The following is a 23,949-nucleotide window of genomic DNA, read 5'->3' as shown; positions in this document are numbered from 1 at the left end:
AACCTTTTGAATAAAATAATCCCATGTCAGCTGTTCCACGAAGATAACGTAGAACATGTTTGACCCCATTCCAATGCCTTCGAGTTGGTGCAGAGCTGTATCTTGCTAATAAATTAACTGAAAATGCTATATAAAGTTGTGTGCAATTTGCAAGATACATCAGAGCACCAATTGCACTAAGATATGGTACTTCAGGATCAAGAATTTCTTCGTCATCTTCTCGAGGGTGAAAAGGGTCTTTTTTCACATCAAGTGACCGAATAACCATTAGAGTGCTCAAAGGATGAGCTTTCTCCATGTAAAAGTGCTTCAGGACTTTTTCTGTGTATGTTGACTGATGAACAAGAATTCCATTTAGAAAATGTTCAATCTGTAAGCCAAGACAAAATTTTGTCTTTCTAAGATCTTTCATCTCAAATTCATTTTTTAAATACGTGGCAGTTTTTATGAGCTCTTCTGGAGTCCCAACGAGATTTAAATCATCTACATAAACTGCAATGATAGCAAATCCATATTTTGATTTCTTAATGAAAATGCATGGACAAATTGGATTATTCTCAAATCCTTCTTTCAATAGATATTCACTGAGACGATTGTACCACATGCGTCCGAATTGCTTTAACCCGTATTAAGATCTTTGTAGCTTGATAGAATAAATACTTCGAGATTTCGAATTATATGCTTCAGACATTTTGTATCCTTAAGGGATTTTCATGTATATATCATTATCAAGTGATCCATATAAATATGCTATAACCACATCCATTAAACGCATATCCAAACTTTCTGTAACTACCAAGCTAATAAAAAATCTAAATGTAATTGCATCCACTACAGGGGAATATGTTTCTTCATAATCAATACTAGGTTTCTGCAGGAAACCTTGTGCAACAAGTCTTGCTTTGTATCTCACAATTTCATTTTTCTCATTTCGTTTTCGTACAAATACCCACTTGTATCCAACAGGCGATACACCTTCAGGTGTTTAGACTACAGGTCCAAATACTTCACGTTTTGCTAGTGAGTTCAATTTTGCTTGAATTGCTTCCTTCCACATTGGCCAATCATTTCTACGTCGACATTCTTCGACGGTTTGTGGTTCAATATCATCATTACTTCTGGTAATGTTAAATGCAACTTTAAATGAAAATATGTTGTCGACAACAATTTTGTTTCTATCCAATATTTCTCCTGTACTTACATAATTTATTGAGATCTCATTATTTTCAGGTACCTGTTCCTCTTTAGGAGGTAACTCTTCAGGAGATTTCTCTTCAAGAGGTTCCTCTTCGGGGGATTCCTTTCCAGGAAAATTTTGTACAGAAAGTTTGGATGGATCAATTTTCGTTGCCTGTTTTGTGGGTAAGGCCTCTTCAGGAGCGCCGATTTCATTTCCTTGTGCTTTTCTCTTCCGGGGAATCTTATCTTTTGCACCAATAGGTCTTCCACGCTTCAGGCGTGCCTTAGACTCATTGGCTGCTGTATTAATTGATTGTCCGACAGGGACTTCTATCTTCACTGGAGTATTAGCAGCTGAAATGTAAGACTTAATTATTTTCTTGTTGTCAGTAAATGCATCTGGCAATTGATTTGCAATACTCTGCAAATGAATGATCTTTTGAACTTCTAGTTCATATTGATTTGTACGAGGATCAAAATGAGATAACGTTGAATTATTCCAAGTGATTTCTTGTCGTGCTTCTGACAACTACTTTTCTCTCCCTAGTGATGGGAATATGTTTTCATCAAAATGACAATCTTCAAAACGTGCTTTAAAAACATCACCATTTAAAGGCTCAAGATATCTAATGAAAGAAGGAGAATCAAAACCAACATAAATTCCAAGTCTACGTTGAGGTCCCATCTTAGTGCGTTGAGGTGGCGCAATTGGAACATATACAGTATAACCAAAAATACGAAAATGAAAAATATTTGGTGGTTGACCAAATGCAAGTTGCAAAGGGGAATATTTTTGGTAAGCTGTTGGTCTGACCCGAACTAATGATGCAGCATGTAATATTACATGTCCCCAAGTAGAAACAGGTAATTTTGTTTTCATAAGCAAAGGTCGAGCAATTAATTGAAGTCGTTGAATAAATGATTCAGCTAACCATTTTGAGTATGAGTATGAGCAATAGGATGTTCAACATTGATTCCAATTGATATGCAATAGTCATAAAATGCTTAAGATGTAAATTCACCTGCATTATCCATCCGAATAGATTGAATTGGATAACCAAGAAATTGTGTTCGTAATCTAATTATTTGTTGAGCAAGAAGTCTAGCAAATGCAACATTACGAGTAGAAAGCAAGCAAACATGTGACCACCTAGATGATGCATTTATTAAAACCATAAAATATCTAAATGGCCCACATGGAGGGTGAATCAGCCCACATATATCCCCTTGAATTCTTTGTAAAAATAATAGAGATTCAACAATTACCTTAGAAGGAAATGGTTTGATAACAAGTTTACCTTGAGAACATGCAGCACAAGGATAATCACTTGGTAAAAGAATCTTCTGGTTCTTTAAGGGATGCTCATGAGAGTTCTCAATTATTCAACGCATCATAATTGTTCCCAGATGTCCAAGACAATCATGCCAAAGCATAAACATCTTTGGATTAGAGCACTTCTGGTGCATCACAACATGTGATTCAATTGTTCTTATTGTTGTATAATACAACCCGGAAGAGAAAGCAGGCAGTTTTTCCAATATGAGCTTCTGACCCGAAATTATTGAAGTAATATAAAGATATTCGTCACTGCCTTCATTAGTGGTTTCAACATGATAACCATTTGACGAATATCCTTAAAACTAATTAAATTTCTTCTAGATTTAGAAGAATACAAAGCATCGTCAATACAAAATTTTGTTCCTTTTGACAATATAATATTCGCTCTTCCAGAGCCTTCGATAAGGTTTGATGAACCTGATATTGTATTGACACTAGCTTTGTTTAATATCAAGTATTAAAAATATTTCTTATCTCTAAGAATTGTGTGCGTTGTACAACTGTCTGCTAGACACAAATCTTCACCAATCATGTTGGAATTAATCATTCCATCAATATGACCCATACCTCCATATATAAACAAAATATACATTAAGTTTTATTAATCAAAAAGAAAATAACAAAATACAATTAAATTTGACAATGTAAACATATTGTGATTAAGACACAATGAAAACATTTTAATTGTTGTAGACATATTCATCACCAATCAAAATGTCAGTTTTTGTGTTAGAGCCCTTTCCATTTAGAGTATTAAGAAAAATTGAAGAATCTTTAGGATTACTGTAATTAGCAAAATTCATTTCAATCTCCTTTTCTTTTATGGAGGCTTGATATAGGTCTACCAGATGTTTAGGCGTACGATAGGTACGTGACCAATATCTTTTCATACCACACATGTAACATTTATCTTCATAATTCTTTGTAAGTTTCTTCTGTAAACCTTTGTTTTCATTTTGTTTCGCCTCAGTGTGGTTCCACTTCTGGTGGTATGGAGCATTTCTTTTGTAAGAATTATGAGTACGTTCACCTTGACCTCTATAATTTTTTTTTTCTACCACATCTACGTCCACGATCATGGTTTCCTTTATTACCATAAAATGAGGTTCCATTTGCTTCAGGAAATGGTGTAGAACTCGTTGGACGAGATGGATGATTTTTCATTAATAGCTCGTTGTTTTGCTCAGCCACTAGAAGACAAGATATCAGTTCAGAATATCTTGTGAAATTACACTCTCGATATTGCTACTGCAAGAGCACGTTCGAAGCATGAAATTTGGTATATGTTTTTTCTAACATATCCATATCAGTGACTTTTTTTTCCATACAATTTTAATTGTTAGCTGATTTTAAAGAGTTCAGAGTTAGTCACTGACACTCTTGAAATCTTGCAACTTCAGGTGCATCAAATCATAACGAGTTTTTGGGAGGATAACTGTCTTCTAGTAGTCGTATCTCTCCCTTAAATTATTCCACAAGGTTAAGGAATCCTTTACCGTAAGGTACTCAGTTTTTATATGCTTCAGGCATATAAAATTATAAGACATCATATTCATAACATTAGTATGATAAAATTCTAATTCATAATAAATCTCACATGAATCATAATATGCAAATGTTATAATATAATTCATAAAACAATAAAAATTTCTAAGCATATGTTAGAATGTTAATTAACAAAATAGATAATAAGATTACTAACTGTTAAAGAAACTTACAATGAATTGAGAATACCTCACGGATAGCTTTTGATGTTGAAGATCAAAAGAACACAACAATTGGCTAGAGTTTCATTCTGATAACGTATTGTAAAATTAAAGAAAATGACAAAACAAGATAAAGAGATTGCAATATGTGAAACTAGTTCTTCAAGAACTATGTATGATTCTTCTTTATTATTGTGTGTTTTACATACAACTCAATACTCCCTTTTATAGGCATGGAATCATAATGGGAGGTTAAGGAATATGAAACAAGATGGTACATCAATGTATTACATGGATGTTATAGGAATTTTAAAAGACGACATGAATGAATAGAATTCCAAGAGATGGAACTAAATGGTCATCCACCAAATGCATGAATGCATTCATAACATTTTCAATTTTTTTCGCTTAACCGAGCTGAACCGTTACTGCATGGTAAAATGGTGTCGTGTTGACATTTTAAAAAAAAAATTTTAATTGAAACTCAAAACGGCGTTGTTTTAAGATTGAATATTCACTGTTTCATTTGAACCGTAATTCCCAACTCCTCACGCCTGCTGCCCTCTCCACTCTCCAGTCTCCTGCCGCCCTGCCTCCTGCCTCTCTCTCTCTCACGCCGCTCGGCCGTCTCTCTCTGGCTGCCTCTCTCTCGCCTCCTGCGGCCGTCTGCTGACACTCTCTCTTGCTCTCTCGTCGCAAGCGGCAAGCCGTTGTGTCTCTCTCTCGTCTCCCGTCGTGTCGTGGCTTAACTTCACCGTCGTCTCCCTCGCTTTTTCGTTGCAAGCGGCAAGCAGTCGTATCTCTCTCTCGTCTCCCGTCTTTTCAGGTATAGATTTTTCGAGTTACTTCATTTTTTTATTTTTATTTTTTGAACTAATTGAGGGTTTAGATTTTGATTCTTTGATTTTTAGCACTTGATTCTTTGATTTTGCATTTATTTTCGAGTTTGTTTATATTATAAGGATTTAGGAATACTTAGAAATGAAAATGATAGATTTTTAGTTTTTTACGCAACCTTGATCTGATTTACGCTACCTTGATTTTTCTCGCAAATAAATTTTCTTCTTTTGGATAAGCATTTGCTAATTGCTGTAATTTTTCTTGAAATTTGTATTGCTGTTGGGCCCTTGTTTTTCTTCTCTGTTTGTGTCAGGTTTTGGTTGTTTAGGACCTTTAGGTATGATGTATAGGCTGGGTGCATGGGGTGCATTCATTGGCTTTTTTTTCAGAAGGTTGAATGTTGTTTAATTAAGTTTTTTGCATCTGAATTTATTGCTTGCTTACTTGATATTACTTATTTGTAGTATTTTACTCTTTTATTTTGATCATTATGTTTATGTTTTGATTTGTTTGATTATTGAAGGAAGAAATTTAAGGAATTGAAGGTAATCCATGTTGGAGGTGGCTTAGTTGAGACTTTATTTATTATTCTTTGATGGATTCTAAGTTTGCCAAGGTTTGGGATTGTCTAAATCTACCCATTTTTGTAACCAATTTGTGAACTGCATACCAATTTAAAACCATGAGAACAAAAAGAACTTTATACACTCCAGGACTGAACCGAAAAAACCAATCTAAAACCTTCGTTAAAGCTCTAGGCCTGTACAGTAAATTTGTTATTTAGCCCAAGAAACATGTTCAATAAGTTATTTTAGCCCAAAAAACAAATTTGGGCCCTCAAGATTGATCTTAGACCCAAAAAACATGTTCAATAAGTTATTTTTGTCTTTTTAGCCCCCCCCTCCCCCCCAAAAAAAAAGGGCTCCCAAAACAACCAATTTTTGTCCCATTTATAAATAGCATTGGCCCAATTAAAAAGGCCTACGGTTAACCGATTATCCGATGAAAATTAACCAACTACCGAAATTAACCAAAAATTTTGAAATACTTTGTTATCAAAATGCAATCGGTGAATTAACCGATTTAACTGACAATTTTGGTTAACCGACCGAAAATGACTTTTCCGAGCCGAACAATACCCACCCCTATTGGTGTAGATTTAGACAATTAATGAAAGGCATTCGCAAGGGTTTAGCCTCACTGTTTCGTTGGCATGTCATTCATACTAGTTGAGTTGCAAATAATGTGGTGCCTGGTTTAGCAAATCCTGCCGTCAAACACATCATAGATCATGCATGGTTGGAAAATATTTCCTAGTTGTATATGTGATAGATGTTTTATTAGAGCAATTTACTCTATTTTCGTAAATGAAAAATTAAACTAATATTTTTTTAATTAAAAAAAAAAAAAACTAAATTTATGTCATTGGAAACAAAAATTGGTGAAGACACTTATGTTAATTTGCAAATTTCCTATGCACGCAAATCTTTCATCGGCTTTGTGGGTGATTAAGCTTGATATTGAATTGGATGGGTGTGTATGTTTGCTTGCTTGTGTGAAAGGAAGGAAAGAAAGAAAGAAAGATGAACAGAGACAAAATATTTAAGCTGGCAAAGGGGTTCAGGGGCAGGGCCAAGAACTGCATAAGAATAGCGACAGAGAGAGTGGAGAAGGCATTGCAGTACTCCTACAGAGACCGCCGCAACAAGAAGCGCGACATGCGCTCCCTCTGGATCCAACGCATCAATGCTGGCACCCGCCAACACGGCGTATGTTTTTCTTTTTTCTGGTTATATATAGATGATGCTTTTTGTATACTCACTGCTTCTGGCTTATCAAAATGTTGCTCACTATTAAAAGGCTTATAAGGTTTGTGGGTACTTGCTGTTTCATATTCCTTTGTGGGCTAATCATGGTGTGTCTTTAGTGTACCTACTCTGTGTTCTTTTTTCTTTATTTTGTTAGTTTTTAATTTGTTGTTTCTATTTATTGATCCAATGAATTAGAGAATTCCCATTTTTAAGTGGTAATGAATGTGTTGGTTATTGTAGTCTAAGCATTGACCTTAAGTAATCTAGAAAAATTGATCATCGTATTATGCGACCTGGAAATTGGAATGGGAACTTTGTATACGATTTATCGTGATGATGGAGATCAGCTTATAGACAGCTTATATAGATTGGTTCATTCCAAGTTTTTTATAATTATATGATAAGGTAGTCTTCAAATAAATTCTTTACGATTGTAGCCTGTTTTTTCCCACAACCACAAACTTTATAACCCATGTAAGATAGTGACCTGGATATCTATATTGTGTTCAGAAAACAGTACACAAAGGAATGAAAGCCAGGAGATTTTTGCAGAAGTTTGTTTGTTGAATTTGGATGAAAGTGTACCGCATTTTGAACGATCTCGGATTGTGGTTTGCTAGGGTAGTAGAATTGTACAACTTTTATTGAGCTCCTACAGATGTTTAATTGGTTTTGTTAGGACAGTTTTCTGGATGGTGACCATCAAGATGTAATAACCTGTGAAAACAGAAGAATGAAAGCAAAAGAGCTCGTTAGTGTGTGCTATCAGCGGATAGCTCCGATATTTAAGTTAGCAAGGGAAGAAAGAACAATGAAAGGGCGTATAAGCATGAGTTTTGTAGGGGAGCAAAAATTCCCCTATACCTGGTTGACCCTTTCCTTTTATAGTGCATGGACTTAGCAATTAGAGTTGTGTTTTTAACCTAGTAAGCATAGCCGTGATTGATCGCCCCAAATCGAGGATTCAAGGTTAATTGTAGAGATTTCAGAATTCCTCAAGATTTGGGGTCTCGTATGGTAATCCGAGATCCAATATTATTTGATTTGCTGCTGATGGAGCTTTATTCCCTGCTTCGCATTGCATGGTAAGATAGTGGCGGCGGGCCTGTTTATGCTTTATTGAGCGTGTTCTGTCTGAAATGGGCCTCATGGGCTGATTTCTTGTGTTGGCCCAATTCCCAACAGGTTTAATCACTGGAATGAAAAATTCTAGAGTTTAATGCAGAATGTTTTTACCTTTTTTCATATCTCCAATTTGTTTTGAGTTCTGCTATAGGCAGGAAATACAGCTTTTTAGATCTAAGATAGTAAACAATTTAAGATGAAGAGAAAGTTGTCTTTCTATATTTAATTTTAGTTATCTAGTCCTCTGAAACTTCTATTTTCACCTACAAATTAGAACCTTCAAAATAAAGTTGACTTATTCGTGGATGTAATCATGCCACAGAACTGGTGATATACCATCTTGCCCTTTTTTATTTTTTTTGAATGAGTAACTTTTTATACCCACAAACAATCCTTTTCTACAAATTCACTTTGGCAAAGACCCAAAGTAACTATCAACTCTATACAAGCATCACACCTCACTTGTATCATCTCTCCCCTCCCCCCATCTATCTATATCCCAAACAATCCAAAAGCAGACTACCAGTATATGAAACCACTACAAACAAGTATACTATAGAATTGGAAATTCTGCAGAAAACTACACCAAAATCTGCAGAATTAGAAATTCTGCAGAATTGGTATATATCACCAAATACGGGCAATGGGACCAAACCTACACTAAAATCCCTTTCTCAATACCCCATTTACAACAGATATCTGTATTTCCTTCTGTTCCCCGTAATTTACCTTTCACTTGAATCCTAGCTCGAACTTCCCATTGAATTTTCTACAGGAGCTGATCTTCTGTTTTTTTGGCCGACGACCATGCTGAAGCTCATTCCTGTTTCTCCTTAAATTGTTTACTGTTGATCCCATGACCAGTCTATAAAGATAAGCCCGCAAAGTCTACAAAAAGCATATTTCACTTCCCCTTTATAGCCCAATTGTAACAACTTATCAACTGTGGTCAAAGCATCCCTCCCAACCAGCCAAGTGATGAAGGCTTGTTTTGGAATAGCTAATGGAAACCAAATCAGCTTCCTCCATGCTACTGGACTCTTTTTTTCTCAGATTGTATTTCATGTTTCTGAGCTCATGTATTTACCCGATTTAGAAATCACCCACTTCAGCTTATCTTCTTCTCCAATCTTGACAAAAAATAAGTTGCTTTGGATTTCTGCTAGTTGATCAGACTGTGCTGGCCGGTTCCAGTTATCATCCTTAGTAACAGTAGATAACCAAGCCTCTGGTTTGCTACATGCATCATAAACCACTCGATGGCCATATTTTTCTTAAAGCACACCAGCTAGGTGCCAATGATCAAACCATAAATGAATATTTTGTCCACCACCGACATCAAACTGCATAAAACTTCTGGCTTCATCCCTTAGTTCGAGTAATTTCCTCCGGCTCCAAGTACAAACTTGAGGTATTTTGATTTGCCAAAAGCTCCTTCCCGTCAATAAAATTTCTTTCACCCAAGCAACCCATAATGAGCATGCTTTAACAAAAAGACTCCAAAAGTGCCTCATCATAGCAACATGATTCCACTCCTCCAGCTTCCTTATCCCTAAGCCTCCTCCTTGTTTAGGAACACACAGCATTCTCCAAGAGACTTTAGCTTTTGCAGCACTGCCATTCATATCATTCCTTAAGAACCTACTGAATTTTTGTTCAATAGCTCAGCTCTGCTTGCCTTTTCTAGAATAATAACTAAAAAGAAACTTTGAAAAATCATATGAGGGTGATACAGGATAAAGATTGTTACCAAATTCTTTAAGGAAAATCAAATAATATAAGTGGTGGGCTCGAGGCATGTTTGCAACAGTACCTAGATTGTGATCTTGCCAAATAGTCAGAGTTGGAAAAAAAAGTTAAGGTGGCAATGCCTATGGTGAAAAATCTGTGAAGATGGTACATGCTAATTGCCATGGTGGTCATAACATTTTTGCCAAAAATCAAAAGGTGCTGCAGCGATGGTTTCATGGAGGCAATTTTGTATTGTTTATATATCATTGAGAAAGCCATTCCTGAATTTTTTTCCTCCCCAAGGAATAAAATATCAATCAACTGCCATATTTGAGTTATCAACTACAAAGATATTGATGGGGATATCAATGTGATTTCAAATATGCATATTTATTTGAAGAAGCAGAGGAAATTAGTGATATAATGGCTAATCACTATGGTGGTCATAACATCTTTGCCAAACATCAATTATGTTGAAGTGATGTTTTCGTGGAGGCAAGTTTATATTGTTTATGTATCATTGAAATATTGACTATTAATATTTTCCTATCCTAGGAATAAAATATCAATATTGATTTCCATATTAGGTTCTCAAGTACAAAGATATTAATGAAATATATATATTAATTTCAAAATATAATGTAATGCATAGATGACTGATGTGTTTAAGGTGCACATCAAGTGTGGATTAAAAGAAAATATAATCTAACAATTCTTTTCCCATGGTAGTTATTATGTTATTTTTTAATGGATAGGTAGTGACCAATAGTTTGCAAGTACCAAAAGCGTTAGTAAATTAGCTGCTATTTTACTTAAAGAAATACACGCACACACACTAAGTAGTTGCCAATAGTTTTGCTACTCAGTATGGCCTTTTTCTTTTTCCTTTTATATTTTATTTTTTAATGTTGTTGGTGGGGTTAAGATGAAAGCTCTTCTCGATGTGCATATCTCCTGTTCTGTTTATTATTATTATTTATTTATTTATTTTAAATTTTAAGACTCTTGCGGACACTCACCAGGGATGGTGTAGTTTTAAAGGGGTTGGAAAGGGTTCAACGAGAAATTTTTTTGTCTGTCCAATTTCGGATGAATCACGATAACCATTTGTTCCAGTATAAATAGTCATTATATGTTCTTCCACCGTGATAGGGGCTACTTGAGATTGTTTGAGCAACTGGCGTAATCGTTAACCCCTTGCCAATTGATTCTGAGTAGTTTTATCGAGATCTAAAGCAAGTTATGCATAGGCTTCCAATTTTGCGAATTGCGCCAATTCCAATTTTAATTAGCTGGCTACTTTTTTCATGTTTTTAATTTGACCCCATCACTCTCAAGCAGCCCCTCTCATGGTGGAAGAACAGATGATGACTATTTATACGAGAACGAATAGTTATCTTGATTCATTAGAAATTGGTCAGGTAAGGAAATTTTCTCGTTGAGCCTTTCCAACCCCTTAAAACTACACCATCCCAGGTGAATATGAGATTAATCTCATGTATTTAAATGTAGATAATTAACACCTTCGATCATGTCAGTTTCTGTTTGCTAGTTTTTATGTCCCTACTTTCTACCTCAAACCGCATCCTTTCGAGCCTCTGTGTCCTGAAACATCATGAAACTTGTGACCTCATTACAGTGGACCAAAACAAGAACTATATAAGTATATAACATGGTTAGGGAAAAGGTTTAACGGTAAGTGTCAGTTTTTTTTTAACTTCACAAAGCTTTTTCTCTTTATTTATAACAATGGATATAAATCCACCATTAGTTGTAAGTTTTTCACTTGATGAACTATTCTATTTTTCCAGTCATAAGCTGAATTATTGTTTTGTGATATTGGTCATGCATACCTATACCTTTCAACATGGTATGGGCCAGTATGGTTTTATTGGTATCAGCTTTAATCCAGTATACCCCTTTGCAAGGCCTAACCATTGATCCAAAAGCCTTAGGATTGTTAGATACTGATTTGGTTAAACCCTTAATCCTTAGGATCATAATATGCCATCATGCTTCCAAATTCAACGTCCACGACATCTCTACTCTATCTGCACTCACCCAGTGACTTCATACTATGGCAATACATAATATGAAGATATTTTAATCTATAGGTTGCCCCCTCTGTATCTCGAACCCATAATGTGGTGCTTGCTCTTATATAAATTGTGAAGGGTCTAACCATTGATCCAAAAGCCCTAGGATTGTTCGATGCTGATTTGTTAAACCTTTAATCCTTAGGATCGTAACAACCCCTCTTAGTAATAAGCGTTTTAAATGTTTAATTTTAATAGTTTGGGTGCATAACTAACAGAGATTATACTAAATAATGTGAGATCGAAATTTTTTCTTCATAGAAATTACCACTTACCTCCTTTATAAATGGTTCTTCCTTTTGCATAGATAATCAGATATCTACATACCAAAACAATTCAGTTGACATGTATTGTGATGTTTCACTTCCTGTAATGACCCTTGAGAAATATCATGTAACTTTGTGGGCAAGTTCAATTTTCACATGAGATCATGAAGTTGATTCTCCTTTCACTGGGAATGCAGATTCAGCCCCCAACCCCCCCACATTCTGTAGCGGATTACTTAATTTTTTCCTTCATGTGAATCTATGCATAGACACTTACCCAAAAGAAAAGAAGAAATGTTTGCATAGTCGTGTTTTACCGGCTTCCTTTATTGTCGTATATGTTTGAAGGAGAGAGTGACGATGTTTCTGTTGTTTCTGTTCATTATTTGTTTATCAGGTTAATTATGGAAACTTCATGCATGGGCTGATGAAAGAGAACATCCAACTGAACAGGAAAGTTTTGTCAGAACTATCTATGCACGAACCATATAGTTTCAAGGCCCTGGTAGACATCTCTCGCACTGCATTCCCTGGAAATAAGAATGTGGTGATCCCTCCCAAAAAGGAAGGCATTTCAATTCTTGTGTAATTGGTGATTTAGATCACTCATTCTCTCATTGCCTTTTTCAAAGAAAACTCAACAGTTAAGAATTAGTGACTTTTTTGGAACAATAGTGATTTTATTTACCTTTTTTTTTTCTTTAAATAAAAAAAAAAAAAATCGTCTGTTTTTTGCCCTTCCCTCTTTCTCTCTCCTCTGTTCATATGAGGTTTGCATTACTGTTTTAGAAGAGCTTATTAAAAAATTTTGAAAAGCAACACCTTGACCGTCTAATATAAAGTTTTGCTCCTTGTTTCTTCAGATTGTTTTTCGGGGAAGCCTCTTGAATTTCTATTATTTTTTAATAATTCTTTAAAAGTTCAAAAACTTAATTTAGTGAACTTTTAATTTTTTGCTATGTTATCTCTCCGTTGTGTTGGTCAGGATTTAATGCAATTTGTAAAAATACTTGGGTCTGAATATTTGTAATTTTTTTTTTTTTTATAAAAAAAATGGAGGTATTTGTGAAATTTTGAGAAGATTTAACGGAAAACCCTTAATACGATGAAGTGATATTGTAAAAAATTAGAAGTTGGATTTACTAAATTGAGAGTTTTTGAACTTTGAGGAAGAAATTATAATTGTAATGAAAGTTCAAAGGTTTAGTGAAGCTTTTTCTTGTTTTTAGTTGCCTTATCAAATTTGGTTGGAATGCTTTTCCTCAAAATAAAAATGGTCGTTAATTATAGGCAAAATTCAAAGTTCAATTTAAGACATACGAGTATGTTGGATCAAACATATACATAAGTATTCATTATATGTAGTAAGATGATGAAAAAGTTTGAGCATCATTAAAAATACGTGAACATTTGTCAAAACCTAGTTGATGGTTTCTATGTGAAAATCAACAACATTCTTTCAACGATTTTTGATTTGTTGTTGATTTTGAAAATGCATTCTTAAATTACAATTTTTTGATTTGTTGTTGTTATTTAAAAATTGAGAATTTTCTAAGATTTTAAAATTACAAATTTTTTAAAATCCATTCTTAAACCATACACTTTTTGTAATTTAGTTTTAAAACGCATTTTGATCTATAAAATTGCATTGCAAAAAGCCATCATGTCTTCTTAGAGTTCACCGAGACATCGGCGATTATGAATTTTAATAGTGCTAATTAGGGGTAAAAAGGCAAATAGTTATTAACCACAATAACAGTTGACTGTATTAATTGCTAATATATAAAAATCTAAAAATATATAACTATAACGCTAACAGGAAACTATCCCCAATTTATATATATATATATATATATATTGGGGCCACCATATAAATCCAAAAGTCCAACTCTGACCGAAGAAAGAAAGATAAAAAGAAGAAAAATGAAAAATGAAAAATGAAAAATGAAAAGAAAGACCAACAACAGAAACCTCGTCCTTCTCAAAATCCCAACGAACTCTGAATCTGATCAGACGCAACTCTTTTCCAACTTTGGAAACTTATCCGACAAATAACAACAGGAGGAAGAAAAAAGAAGAAGATCCCAGTTTTCTACGAGGTTCTTTTTTTGTCGTCTCCAATTCTATATTTGTCGCATTCTGGGATTTCATTATTGGGTCTATTAATCTGACATGCTTGGGTTGTTTTCTTTCTTCATTTTTATGTTTTAGAAAATTTAATAGATATTGAGAGTTTTACAAGAAATAGCTCCCTAATTCAGGCATGAAAGACAGGGTTTGACCAAATACAAACTTGATCATCTGACTACTCAATGCTACCTTTGCAGCTAAATGCCTGCTTCTCTCTTCTTAGTATTTATTGAGGGACTTTGTCTCGGAAATGTCTTCCAAATCATAAATCCAAGCCCCATTCTTCTCCCTCAAGTATATCACGCACGCACACAATCCTCATGACTAGTTACTAATTGTTTTCTGGTATACCCACTAAAGTACTTGTTCCATTTTAACTTATTATTGTAATTTGCATTCCTACAATGCTGGAAGTGGCCAATACGGAGGCTTTTCATTTACTTCAGGACTTGAACTGGTGCAAAATACTACTCAAAATTTTGAAGACCTTCACTTCTTTTTTTTTCTGTAGTAATAAATTAAATTATTGGTGTTTGCTTTGTTCGGCATGTTCTTTCCATGCAGAACTTTTGGCATGTAGAAAAGGGGCAGCCGGGAAAGGAAAGATTACTATTGTGAGGGGATTGAGCTTTCTCAAGATAATGTTTTTTAGATCTTTATAGTCTCAGCTCTCAGCACCCAAGATTTGGAAGTGGCTTTTGTGTAGCTCCTCTATACTAGGCCCTTGCCCTTTTGTTTTAGTAAAGCTTTCACATTATTGAAAAGAAAGGAGAAAAATAAACTGAGCAGGAAACAGTTGACCAAAAATAAGCTCCATAAACCACCTGAGGGGAAAAAAATGAGCAAAACAGGGGAGAAAAAACTCTTGTGGCAGGACAGAAACTTGATTGGCATCTCTTTTTATTTTTCTTCAAGGTCACCAATGCTAAACAAATTAATGTACTTTCCTTTTCATTCAATTCTTAGCATCCTTCATTTTTCTAGTCTTGTCCTTTTTGCTATGCTGGTTGATGAGCATAAAGAGTGGATATGAAGTGAAAGAAGTTATTTTCTCAAGTCTAAGGCACAAAGGCAATTCCTTTGAAATGAAGAATAAAACTTTAACACCAACAATTGGTCAATGCAGGCTAGGCAGCAATTCTATCAATCAACCATCTCTATGGCGGATGATCATTAACAATTAAAATTCATGTTATGTCGTTATGCTACATGAAGTGGTTATGGCATTATGATACGGAGAGAGAGGCTTTGTGGAGACTGGTGTTGAAAACCAAATATGATAGCACGAGTGGAGATTGGTGTTCCAAGGAGGTAGTGGGGCTTTTCAAAGTGGGAGTGTGGAAATATAAAAGGTTGGGTGGGGAGTTTTTCGAGTTTTGTTAGATATGAGGTGGAAAATGGGTCCAAGATAAGGTATCGGCATGATTTGTAGTGTGGGGGCTAGCCCCTGAAGGTAGCTTTTCCGGAATTGTTTAGTATTGCACAATGTAAGGAGGCATGGATGGTGGATCAAATGCAGTTCTTTAATGGAAATCTTCAGTAGAATATATCTTTTTCCAGACCAGTCCATGATTTGGAGGTGGACTTGGTCACTTCTTTCTTTGATATTTTGTCCTCTATCAAATTGAGACAAAGTGGTGATGATAAAATATGTTGGATTCCGTTTAAAAAAGAGAAAGTTTGAAGTAAGGTTCTTTTATCGTGCGTTATCCATTCCAGTTGGTCCCCTATTTCCTTGAAAAAGTATTTGGAGAGTGAAGGTTCTTTTGAGAGTGGCGTTCTTTTGGCAGACAGCGGCAGTTAGGAAGATCTTGACATTAGATAATCTAAGGAAAATGAACGTCGTAGTGGTGGAGTGGTGTCATATGTGCAAAATGGGAGTGGGGAGTCTATAGATTATCTTCTTCTTCATTGTGAATTGGCAAGAAAATTATGGGTTTCAATTTTCCTTCTTTTTGGTGTCGAATGGGTCATGCATAGAAAGGTAATTGAGTTAATGGCAAGTTTGAGAGGTTAAATTGGAAGTCATAACATTTTATAAGTTTGGAGAATGACATAGGCAGAACATTTTAGAAGTTCAGAGAATGACTACTTTATTCTATGTGGTGCATTTGAAGAGAGTGAAATGTAAGGAGCTTGGAGTTCGTGAGATTTTGGTGGTAGAGCTAAAGAAAATTATGTTTAAATCACTTTATTTTTATTTTTTGATAAGTATGTTTAAATCACTTTATATGTGTATAGTGGTCTACAATAGTCTGCATTTTCCTAGTTTTTTATGAATTTTTGTTCTTCTTTTTCTGGGTCTTTCTTGTATATCTTTTGTATACTTAGGTTGCACCCCTCTACAGTTTTTAATAACATTGAATCACTTAGCAAAAAAGGAAAAGAAAAAAAATTCCTCAATTGAGGAGTATAACATTGGGAGAACTGATTTTCAATAAATACAAAATTTTGAAGTTAGCAGGCTGAATTGTAAATTTTATTTCAATTTGACATCTGAATCTGTTCAGTTATATGAGTCATTTTGAAGGGCATTGCTATACGGAACCCCATTAGATTCAGTATAATTATATGTGTGGTATACCCATGAATTTACTAAAACTAGGGTATCTATCCTCACAATTTTTTTATTTTTTTATTTATTTATTTTTCGTTTGTAGTCTGAATCATGCTCAAACCCTGCAAATGGTATCTTCTTTACTTATGTTAAGTTATTTATTAAGATATAAATGATGTAATTATGGATAAGAAAGGGAAGGGACAAAGGTGTATTCGTTTATTTACTTCTCCATATCTATCTGTCTTGGCATATCTTCATTATAAATACTAATGGAAAGCAACCCAAAACATAAACTTCTCTCTTGGGAAGTTGCTTCGGGAACCTATAGTTGGAGGGAATAACACCTGTTCATAGATTTTGTCCAAGTTTCAAGCAATCCAAGTATCTCATGTTCATCGAATAGGATCGACTTCTCCTTCCTGTCAGTATATTGATCTTCTTCCTTTTTAATTTATCAAGTAGCTATCATCCACACTGTCTTGATATCATTGTTTTAGAATTGTAGTTGTGGCTGCAACTGTATTATGATGTCTGGTTAATCTGATGGCCAAAGTTAGGTAACAAATAATATGCTCTAATACATTTTGGCAGCACTCCATGTGGCATATAATCCTCCATTATACACTATTAAGCAATCTTCCATGTGCATCTAGTGTATTTAAGTTAAATCATATGTTTTTTCTCCATGCTTGTAGATGGGAAATGAAGGCCCGAGTTACACTGTTGATGATGCTCTTGTAGCCCTAGGGTTTGGAAATTTCCAGATTCTGGTGCTTGCTTATGCTGGCATGGGCTGGGTTTCAGAAGCAATGGAAATGATGCTACTCTCTTTTGTAGGACCAGCAGTTCAGTCTACATGGGGTCTTTCTTCTAATGAAGAGAGCCTAATAACTAGTGTGGTGTTTGCGGGCATGCTAGTTGGAGCATATTCATGGGGCATAGTTTCTGATACGCATGGAAGGAGGTTCTTCTTTCTTATTATTTGTATTCAATCGCTGCATTATTTGAACTCACTTCATTTCATGGAACCTGTTTAATATATCATTTACTTCACAGGCACTGGTAGTCCTTCTACCAGTGAAGATCTTGCTTGGATACTCACCAATCATTATAATATGCTCTAACACCCATGATGCAACATGATTCATAGTTTTTTTTTTTTTGTTTTTTTGTGTGGGGTGGGGGGGTGTCTGAGTTTAGTTAGAATGCACGTGAAGATCTTGCTTGGATACTCACCATCTCTCTCCTTTTTTCCTTTTTCCATTAGATTGTGGATTGTTCAATAATATTCGCTATGTTAGCAAGTAAGGTCTTTTGATCATCATACTGGAGACATGGGATCCAAAACTATTTTCACTGGGTGTGGGGGTTTGAGGGATAGGGAGCAGAGACTAAAATCCTGCTGTATAAAGATCCTATAACTATCTAAAACTTGTTTCTTAACTTACAATATATATCTAAAACTCCAATACTATGCTACTATAACCTTCAAATGTATTGAATCAAAACTCCAATACCATGCTACTATAAGCTTCCCTGACCTTGATTTATTGGTTATAGTTACCTGAAGTTGTGTAGAATTTGCACTTTTAGATGGACGTTATTCAGATATATTCATCTTAATTATACTAGTGACGTACATATTTTTAGTTCAAACCACTTCCCTGATTTTGTGTTTTTAAATATATCTATTTCTATATAAAAGGAAATGGCAACACATACTTCCAACAAAGTTTCACACTTCTCAGTTAGCTGGAAGCTTGTATGCTATTGCTAGGAATAGCAGTTATTTTTAATTTGAGGTAACCAATCATTGCTAAGATTACTGATGAGCTACTCATATTTGAAATTAATAGTAATAAAGAAATATTTATATCTACAGATATTATTAGTACTCACCACTGCTTTACCTTAAATATCAATAGAAAAGCATGCTTTACCATGTTTTCTTTGGAAGTATGCAAGTTACGAGTAGAAAAAATATGTGCTTAACACTATCTCCCCAGAACTCTTGGTGCATGCTTTTCTAGTTCTTTTCTCTCTGCTATTTTAAGTGCCTGCTTGTCCGTCCTGCTTTCAGCTTTTGCTTTCCAGATTCCCTAAATTCCCCATTTGTTTCAGTAACTTCAGTTTTACCACTCTTGATAAAAGAAAATCACATTTGATTCATTGTTTTCTTGTTACTATAACTTATTTTTATATCGAATGCACTTTTTTACTCTCTTAACAATTCTGCTTGTTATTTTGTTTTGCTTGCTCCCCTTCTTTTCCTTAAGGAAAGGATTCATCATTACAGCAACAGTTACTTCAGCAGCGGGCTTTCTGAGTGCTTTTGCTCCTAATTATATATCACTGATTATTCTTCGTTGTTTGGTGGGTATTGGTCTTGGAGGTGGCCCTGTACTCTCATCCTGGTTTCTAGAGTTCATTCCTGCTCCTAGTAGAGGCACCTGGATGGTTGTTTTTTCAGCATTTTGGACGCTTGGAACAATTCTTGAGGCTTCGCTTGCATGGGTATGCTTTTGACTACCTTCTTTTTTCTTTCTTTCTTTTTTTTTTTTTTTTTTTAATGATTGAGTAAATCTTTCAAACCAATCAATGAAGTACAAACATACTCTAGCAGACTTGCTATAAAAACTCAGGAAACAAAAAGGAATCCTAAACTCCAACCAACACATACAAAAACCAGAGGACAAAATCAGTCCCTATACCAAACTAAGATTCCAGACCAAAAAAAAAAAAAAGACTAACCAGAACCAGCATCCAACACTACAGGAGCTTCACATCAAAACCAATCACACCCTCCCCAACCTGAGCCAGGTCCTTCCCCAAACGACCTTAACAGCATTTCTAACCACACTGAAACAGCAGCTGACTATCACCATCACCATCAGCCAACCAACACTGCTAAGCCACTGTTAACAGGCATACCAGAAGCAGCAAACCCAGCTCTCCTACACTTCAAATGTACTCTTCAGCAATCCCCATTACTTCAAATATGCTAAGCCACTGATTTCTGTACAAGTCTTTCCTCTGTAAAAATCTGATTTCCATGCTCAATGCTGTGTCTCTCCCTCCATATGTTATACACAGAAGAGCTTAACACCAACTTGCATAGAATAGCTTTCAAACCTCTTCCCTTCCATTCCTGCTCACCTCTTTCCACAATATCATCCCAACTATAAGGGATATTACTCACCAAGCAGTTTTCCAGATTCCCCCTCCACACTCTACGGCAAAAGCTACAATCAAAAAACAAATGGTTTCTTCCTTCGATACCTCCCCTGCTAAAAACACAGAGATCATCACCAACAAAACCCCATTTGAGTAATCTATCACTTGTGGACAGATTATCACGAATAGCGATAGAATAAAAGCTTGCTTAGGAATTGCCTCAGGAAACAAGCTTCCACCAAGTAACAAGGCTCAGCACAATTAAGAACCTCTTTCTTTGAAATGCTCCAAATAGGTTGGTCCTCATCTTCAATATACACCAATGAAAGCTTACTTTGAATCCTCACAAGGTTATCAGATCTTGCTGCCTGCCAATACAACTCCTTATCCCGAATAACAGTAGAGAGCTTAGCATAAAGGTGACTCCCTGCTTCATAAATGATCCAGGATCCATAAGTTTCAAGAAGAGCCCCATCAGGGTGCCAATGATCCAACCATAGGAAGATATTTTATGTTGTTTTGGAGGGGGCTTTGAAGAGATTTTTAGTACCTCGTGTAGAGGGAACTTGTCGCCTAGTTTTGCCTTTCAACTCTCTTCCACTTATATTATCTTTTATTTATTTATTTATTTTTTATTTTGGACATAAATTATTAGCAATGGAATTTATTCTTGCTATCTTACTCTGTTATGGTTAGTCTTCTATGCTCTGCACCAATCTTATGTGATGATCCTAGCTATTTTCAAAATAAGTTTGGCCACTTGGGTATGTGGGCTATAACACACTGGTATTTGATCATCATTGTCACCATAACTTGGGAAATCCTGGGGTAGTGAGCACTGAGCAGTGTTGTGGTCATAATGTGGCAACCTATTCTCCATTTATCATATGGAGTGCTTTCAATGAATTCAGATATATTGCACTGGAAGAATTGATGAGAAGAAAGCCTTCTTGTTGAGTAACTTATTCATGTTCATATAATTTGATTTTTCCCTAGTGTGGGATTGTTAGTGAAGGGAAATGTATCGGCAGGTACCTTCATCCCTATGCTGTGTTATTTGCAGTTTGTCATGCCAAGATTGGGCTGGAGGTGGCTACTTGCATTGTCTTCTCTCCCGTCAGCACTCCTCCTCCTTTTCTACAGGGTAACACCTGAATCACCTAGGTACTTATGCCTAAAGGGTAGAACGAGTGATGCAATTAGTGTTTTGGAGAAAATTGCCAGAATGAATGGAACGAAACTCCCTTCTGGCATTCTTGTATCTGATCACCAAATTGAGCTACGAGAAAAGAGTATTCCATCTGAAGATACACATTTGCTCTCACCGGGAAGAACTGAAAATGTAACCCCTAAACAAATAGATTCTAATATAGCGGGCATCTCATCACTGTTGGTGCTTCTTTCACCCAAATTAATTAGGTCTACCTTGCTCTTGTGGGTAGTATTCTTTGGGAATGCTTTTTCGTATTATGGCCTTGTGTTGCTGACATCTGAGTTGAACAATGGACGTCGTAGATGCATGCAGACAAATTTGCAGTCAGAGAAGTCCCAGGATGTGAACTACAGAGATGTTTTCATAGCAAGTTTTGCAGGTAACCTGGTCTTCTTATATCAATATTATCTTTCTTGGTTATGATTTCATACTGAATGATTGCAAAGTGACATTTAACTTTGATTTGCATGAAGAGTTACCTGGGCTCCTCATATCAGCTGTTACAGTAGATAAACTGGGGCGTAAGCTTTCAATGTCAGCTATGTTCTTCCTGTGTTGCATTTTTCTACTTCCATTGGTATTCCATCAGCCTGAGGGTTTAACAACAAGCCTTCTGTTTGGAGCTCGCATATGCATCACGACAACATTCACAATTGTATATATATATGCTCCAGAGGTAAACCATAGAATTAGTTTATCATCATAAGAGCCAATAAATATCATAATGTCCTAATCAGTACCTCTGTGAGAGAGAGATGCAAGCCCATGCTTCATTAAGTTTTATCTTGTATGTTATTGCTTGTATCATATAATTCTCTGGCATTTAAGCTGTGGTGAAATATCTCTGAATATTTGAAGCCTTTTTGCTCAATATGTGTGCGAGTCCATTGCAATGGTTACAATTCTCTATTTAGGACAGTTTATGAAACTCTAAAACTGGTTCTTCAGGATTAAAACTGATACATTCTACCTTCAATAGAAGTCATACCTACAAGGCAGGGAATTGTATGACATAGACCCTGAGACATGTAGGCAAGGTGTGGCTCACTTTGGAAACTTTGCTAATTGCTGCTTTAGAAATTACACAGAAACTACTTTAAGATTTATGTTGGCATGGATTTGATTGATGTGAACACTAATAAAATGTGTAAATTACTCGAATATTCCTTATTTCCACTGATAATATAATCACTTCTTTTCTCTTTTTATGTTGGGCTATTTTACACACCTAGACTGGTGATTTTATGGGAGTAGTTGCTCTACTGTTGGAAGACCCAACTTGAAAGTCAAGCCGAAATCTGTTTACAGTCAGTCAGTCAAGACATTTTTAATTGTCAAAATGTTGATTGATATCTGGAGAAACCTTCTATTAGTGGAGGTAGCTTTACAGGATTTCTTGCATGTTCTCATAAAATTTATAAAATTACCTTTTTTATTTATTTATTTACTTCTGTTTGTGGAATTCTGGTGATTGCAACTATATATAAAACTTTTTGTTTGATTTCAATATCAGATGCTCTAAGCACTACACATGTCCATACTTTCATTTCTCTAAAGTAATTGTTTTAGCCTATGCAAGAGACATCATACAGATGAAGATTTGTCAAATTCTTTCTATCTTTTCTATTCTTTGTTAGTGTAGTTTGCATGCTTATCCATGAAAAAATTTCAATCAAGGGCAAGAATTTAATCTTGTATATGATGTTACTTGAACTGTAGATATACCCAACCTCGGTCCGAACAACAGGTGTCGGAGTTGCTAGCTCGATGGGAAGAATTGGTGGAATTATGTGTCCTCTTGTGGCAGTGGGTTTAGTACAGGGATGTCATGAAACAGCATCCATTGTTCTTTTTGAGATTGTAATTTTCCTTTCAGGGATCTGTGTAGTGCTCTTTCCGTTTGAAACCAAGGGGCGTGAATTGAGTGATAGTGTATCCAGTTAAAAACATACTAATGAATCAGTATGAATTGACCACAGTAAATGGGGCTCTCCCCCTGTGTTATACAATTTTTATTCAAATAAGATGATATACAAAAACGAATTAGCTCTAACCTTCTCTTGATTACCAAGTGCTTAATTAGGTTCTAATTAGCTACTCAAGTAGCCACATTTATGCATATGGTACGGATAGGGTTATTCTGAGATGCATTTGGATCCTCTCCAGTCCGTTTGGACTGGAGGGGATCTAGTCCTTGTTATTGGAGGCGCATAATTGTTCTCAGTTTTTTTTGGACAATTATGCCCTTGCATTTACAAGGATTGGATCCCCTCCAATCCAAATGGACTGGAGAGGATTCGAGTCCTGTTGAGATAGGCTAGAAGTTGTGTTAAAAATAGATTTTTATTTGAAAAGGATTAGTGGAAGTGTTAAGATTAGTTTCATCAATTAGGATTAGGATGTTTTTTTGGGAAATTCCACGTACTCCTCAAATTATCACCTAATTGACAATGTTTTTTTCAACCTTTTAGTTGTGACAATGTCCCCCAAAATTACCAAAAATTGTTAATGTTTCTCCCAATGATGAAATTACCATTAATAAAATAAAAACAAAAAATACTAAAAATACTAAAAAAACCTAAAACTAAAAAATAAAAAAATAAAATAAAATTCAAGGGGTGGCCAAATTTAAAAATTAAAAAAAAAAAAAAAAAACTCATTTTTATTGGAAAATAAATTTAAAACCCTTAGTAAAATAATAAAAAAAAAAAAACTAAAACTTCTAAAACAAACCCCAAAACTAAAAATAAAAAAAATTTATAAAAAAAAAAAAAAATCC

At 35.2% G+C, this 23,949-nt stretch overlaps 2 protein-coding genes across 3 annotated transcripts; both read left to right on the top strand.

Annotated features, from left to right (window-relative positions):
- The first annotated feature begins 4,762 nt into the window (after positions 1–4,762).
- Positions 4,763–12,792, top strand: LOC132186344 (uncharacterized). Of its 2 annotated transcripts, none has more exons than XM_059600272.1 (3): positions 4,763–5,050; positions 6,631–6,833; positions 12,491–12,792. In XM_059600272.1, the coding sequence occupies exons 2-3, from the start codon at positions 6,648–6,650 to the stop codon at positions 12,680–12,682; spliced, it is 378 nt and encodes a 125-aa protein (XP_059456255.1). In that variant the 5' UTR covers positions 4,763–5,050; positions 6,631–6,647; the 3' UTR covers positions 12,683–12,792. The 2 variants fall into 2 exon arrangements, with proteins under 2 accessions (XP_059456255.1, XP_059456254.1); XM_059600271.1 differs by having other exon boundaries at positions 6,627–6,833.
- A 1,235-nt stretch (positions 12,793–14,027) lies between these two features.
- Positions 14,028–23,217, top strand: LOC132186343 (organic cation/carnitine transporter 7). Its single transcript, XM_059600270.1, has 6 exons — positions 14,028–14,192; positions 17,479–17,747; positions 19,060–19,297; positions 21,021–21,549; positions 21,644–21,846; positions 22,890–23,217. The coding sequence occupies exons 2-6, from the start codon at positions 17,479–17,481 to the stop codon at positions 23,112–23,114; spliced, it is 1,464 nt and encodes a 487-aa protein (XP_059456253.1). The 5' UTR covers positions 14,028–14,192; the 3' UTR covers positions 23,115–23,217.
- The last annotated feature ends 732 nt before the right edge of the window (positions 23,218–23,949 follow it).

The sequence above is a fragment of the Corylus avellana genome, chromosome ca7 (assembly GCF_901000735.1).
Source record: "Corylus avellana chromosome ca7, CavTom2PMs-1.0".
Taxonomy (NCBI): domain Eukaryota; kingdom Viridiplantae; phylum Streptophyta; class Magnoliopsida; order Fagales; family Betulaceae; genus Corylus; species Corylus avellana.
Note: the sequence above shows the minus strand (reverse complement) of the source record. Positions and strands in the feature narration are given on the sequence as shown.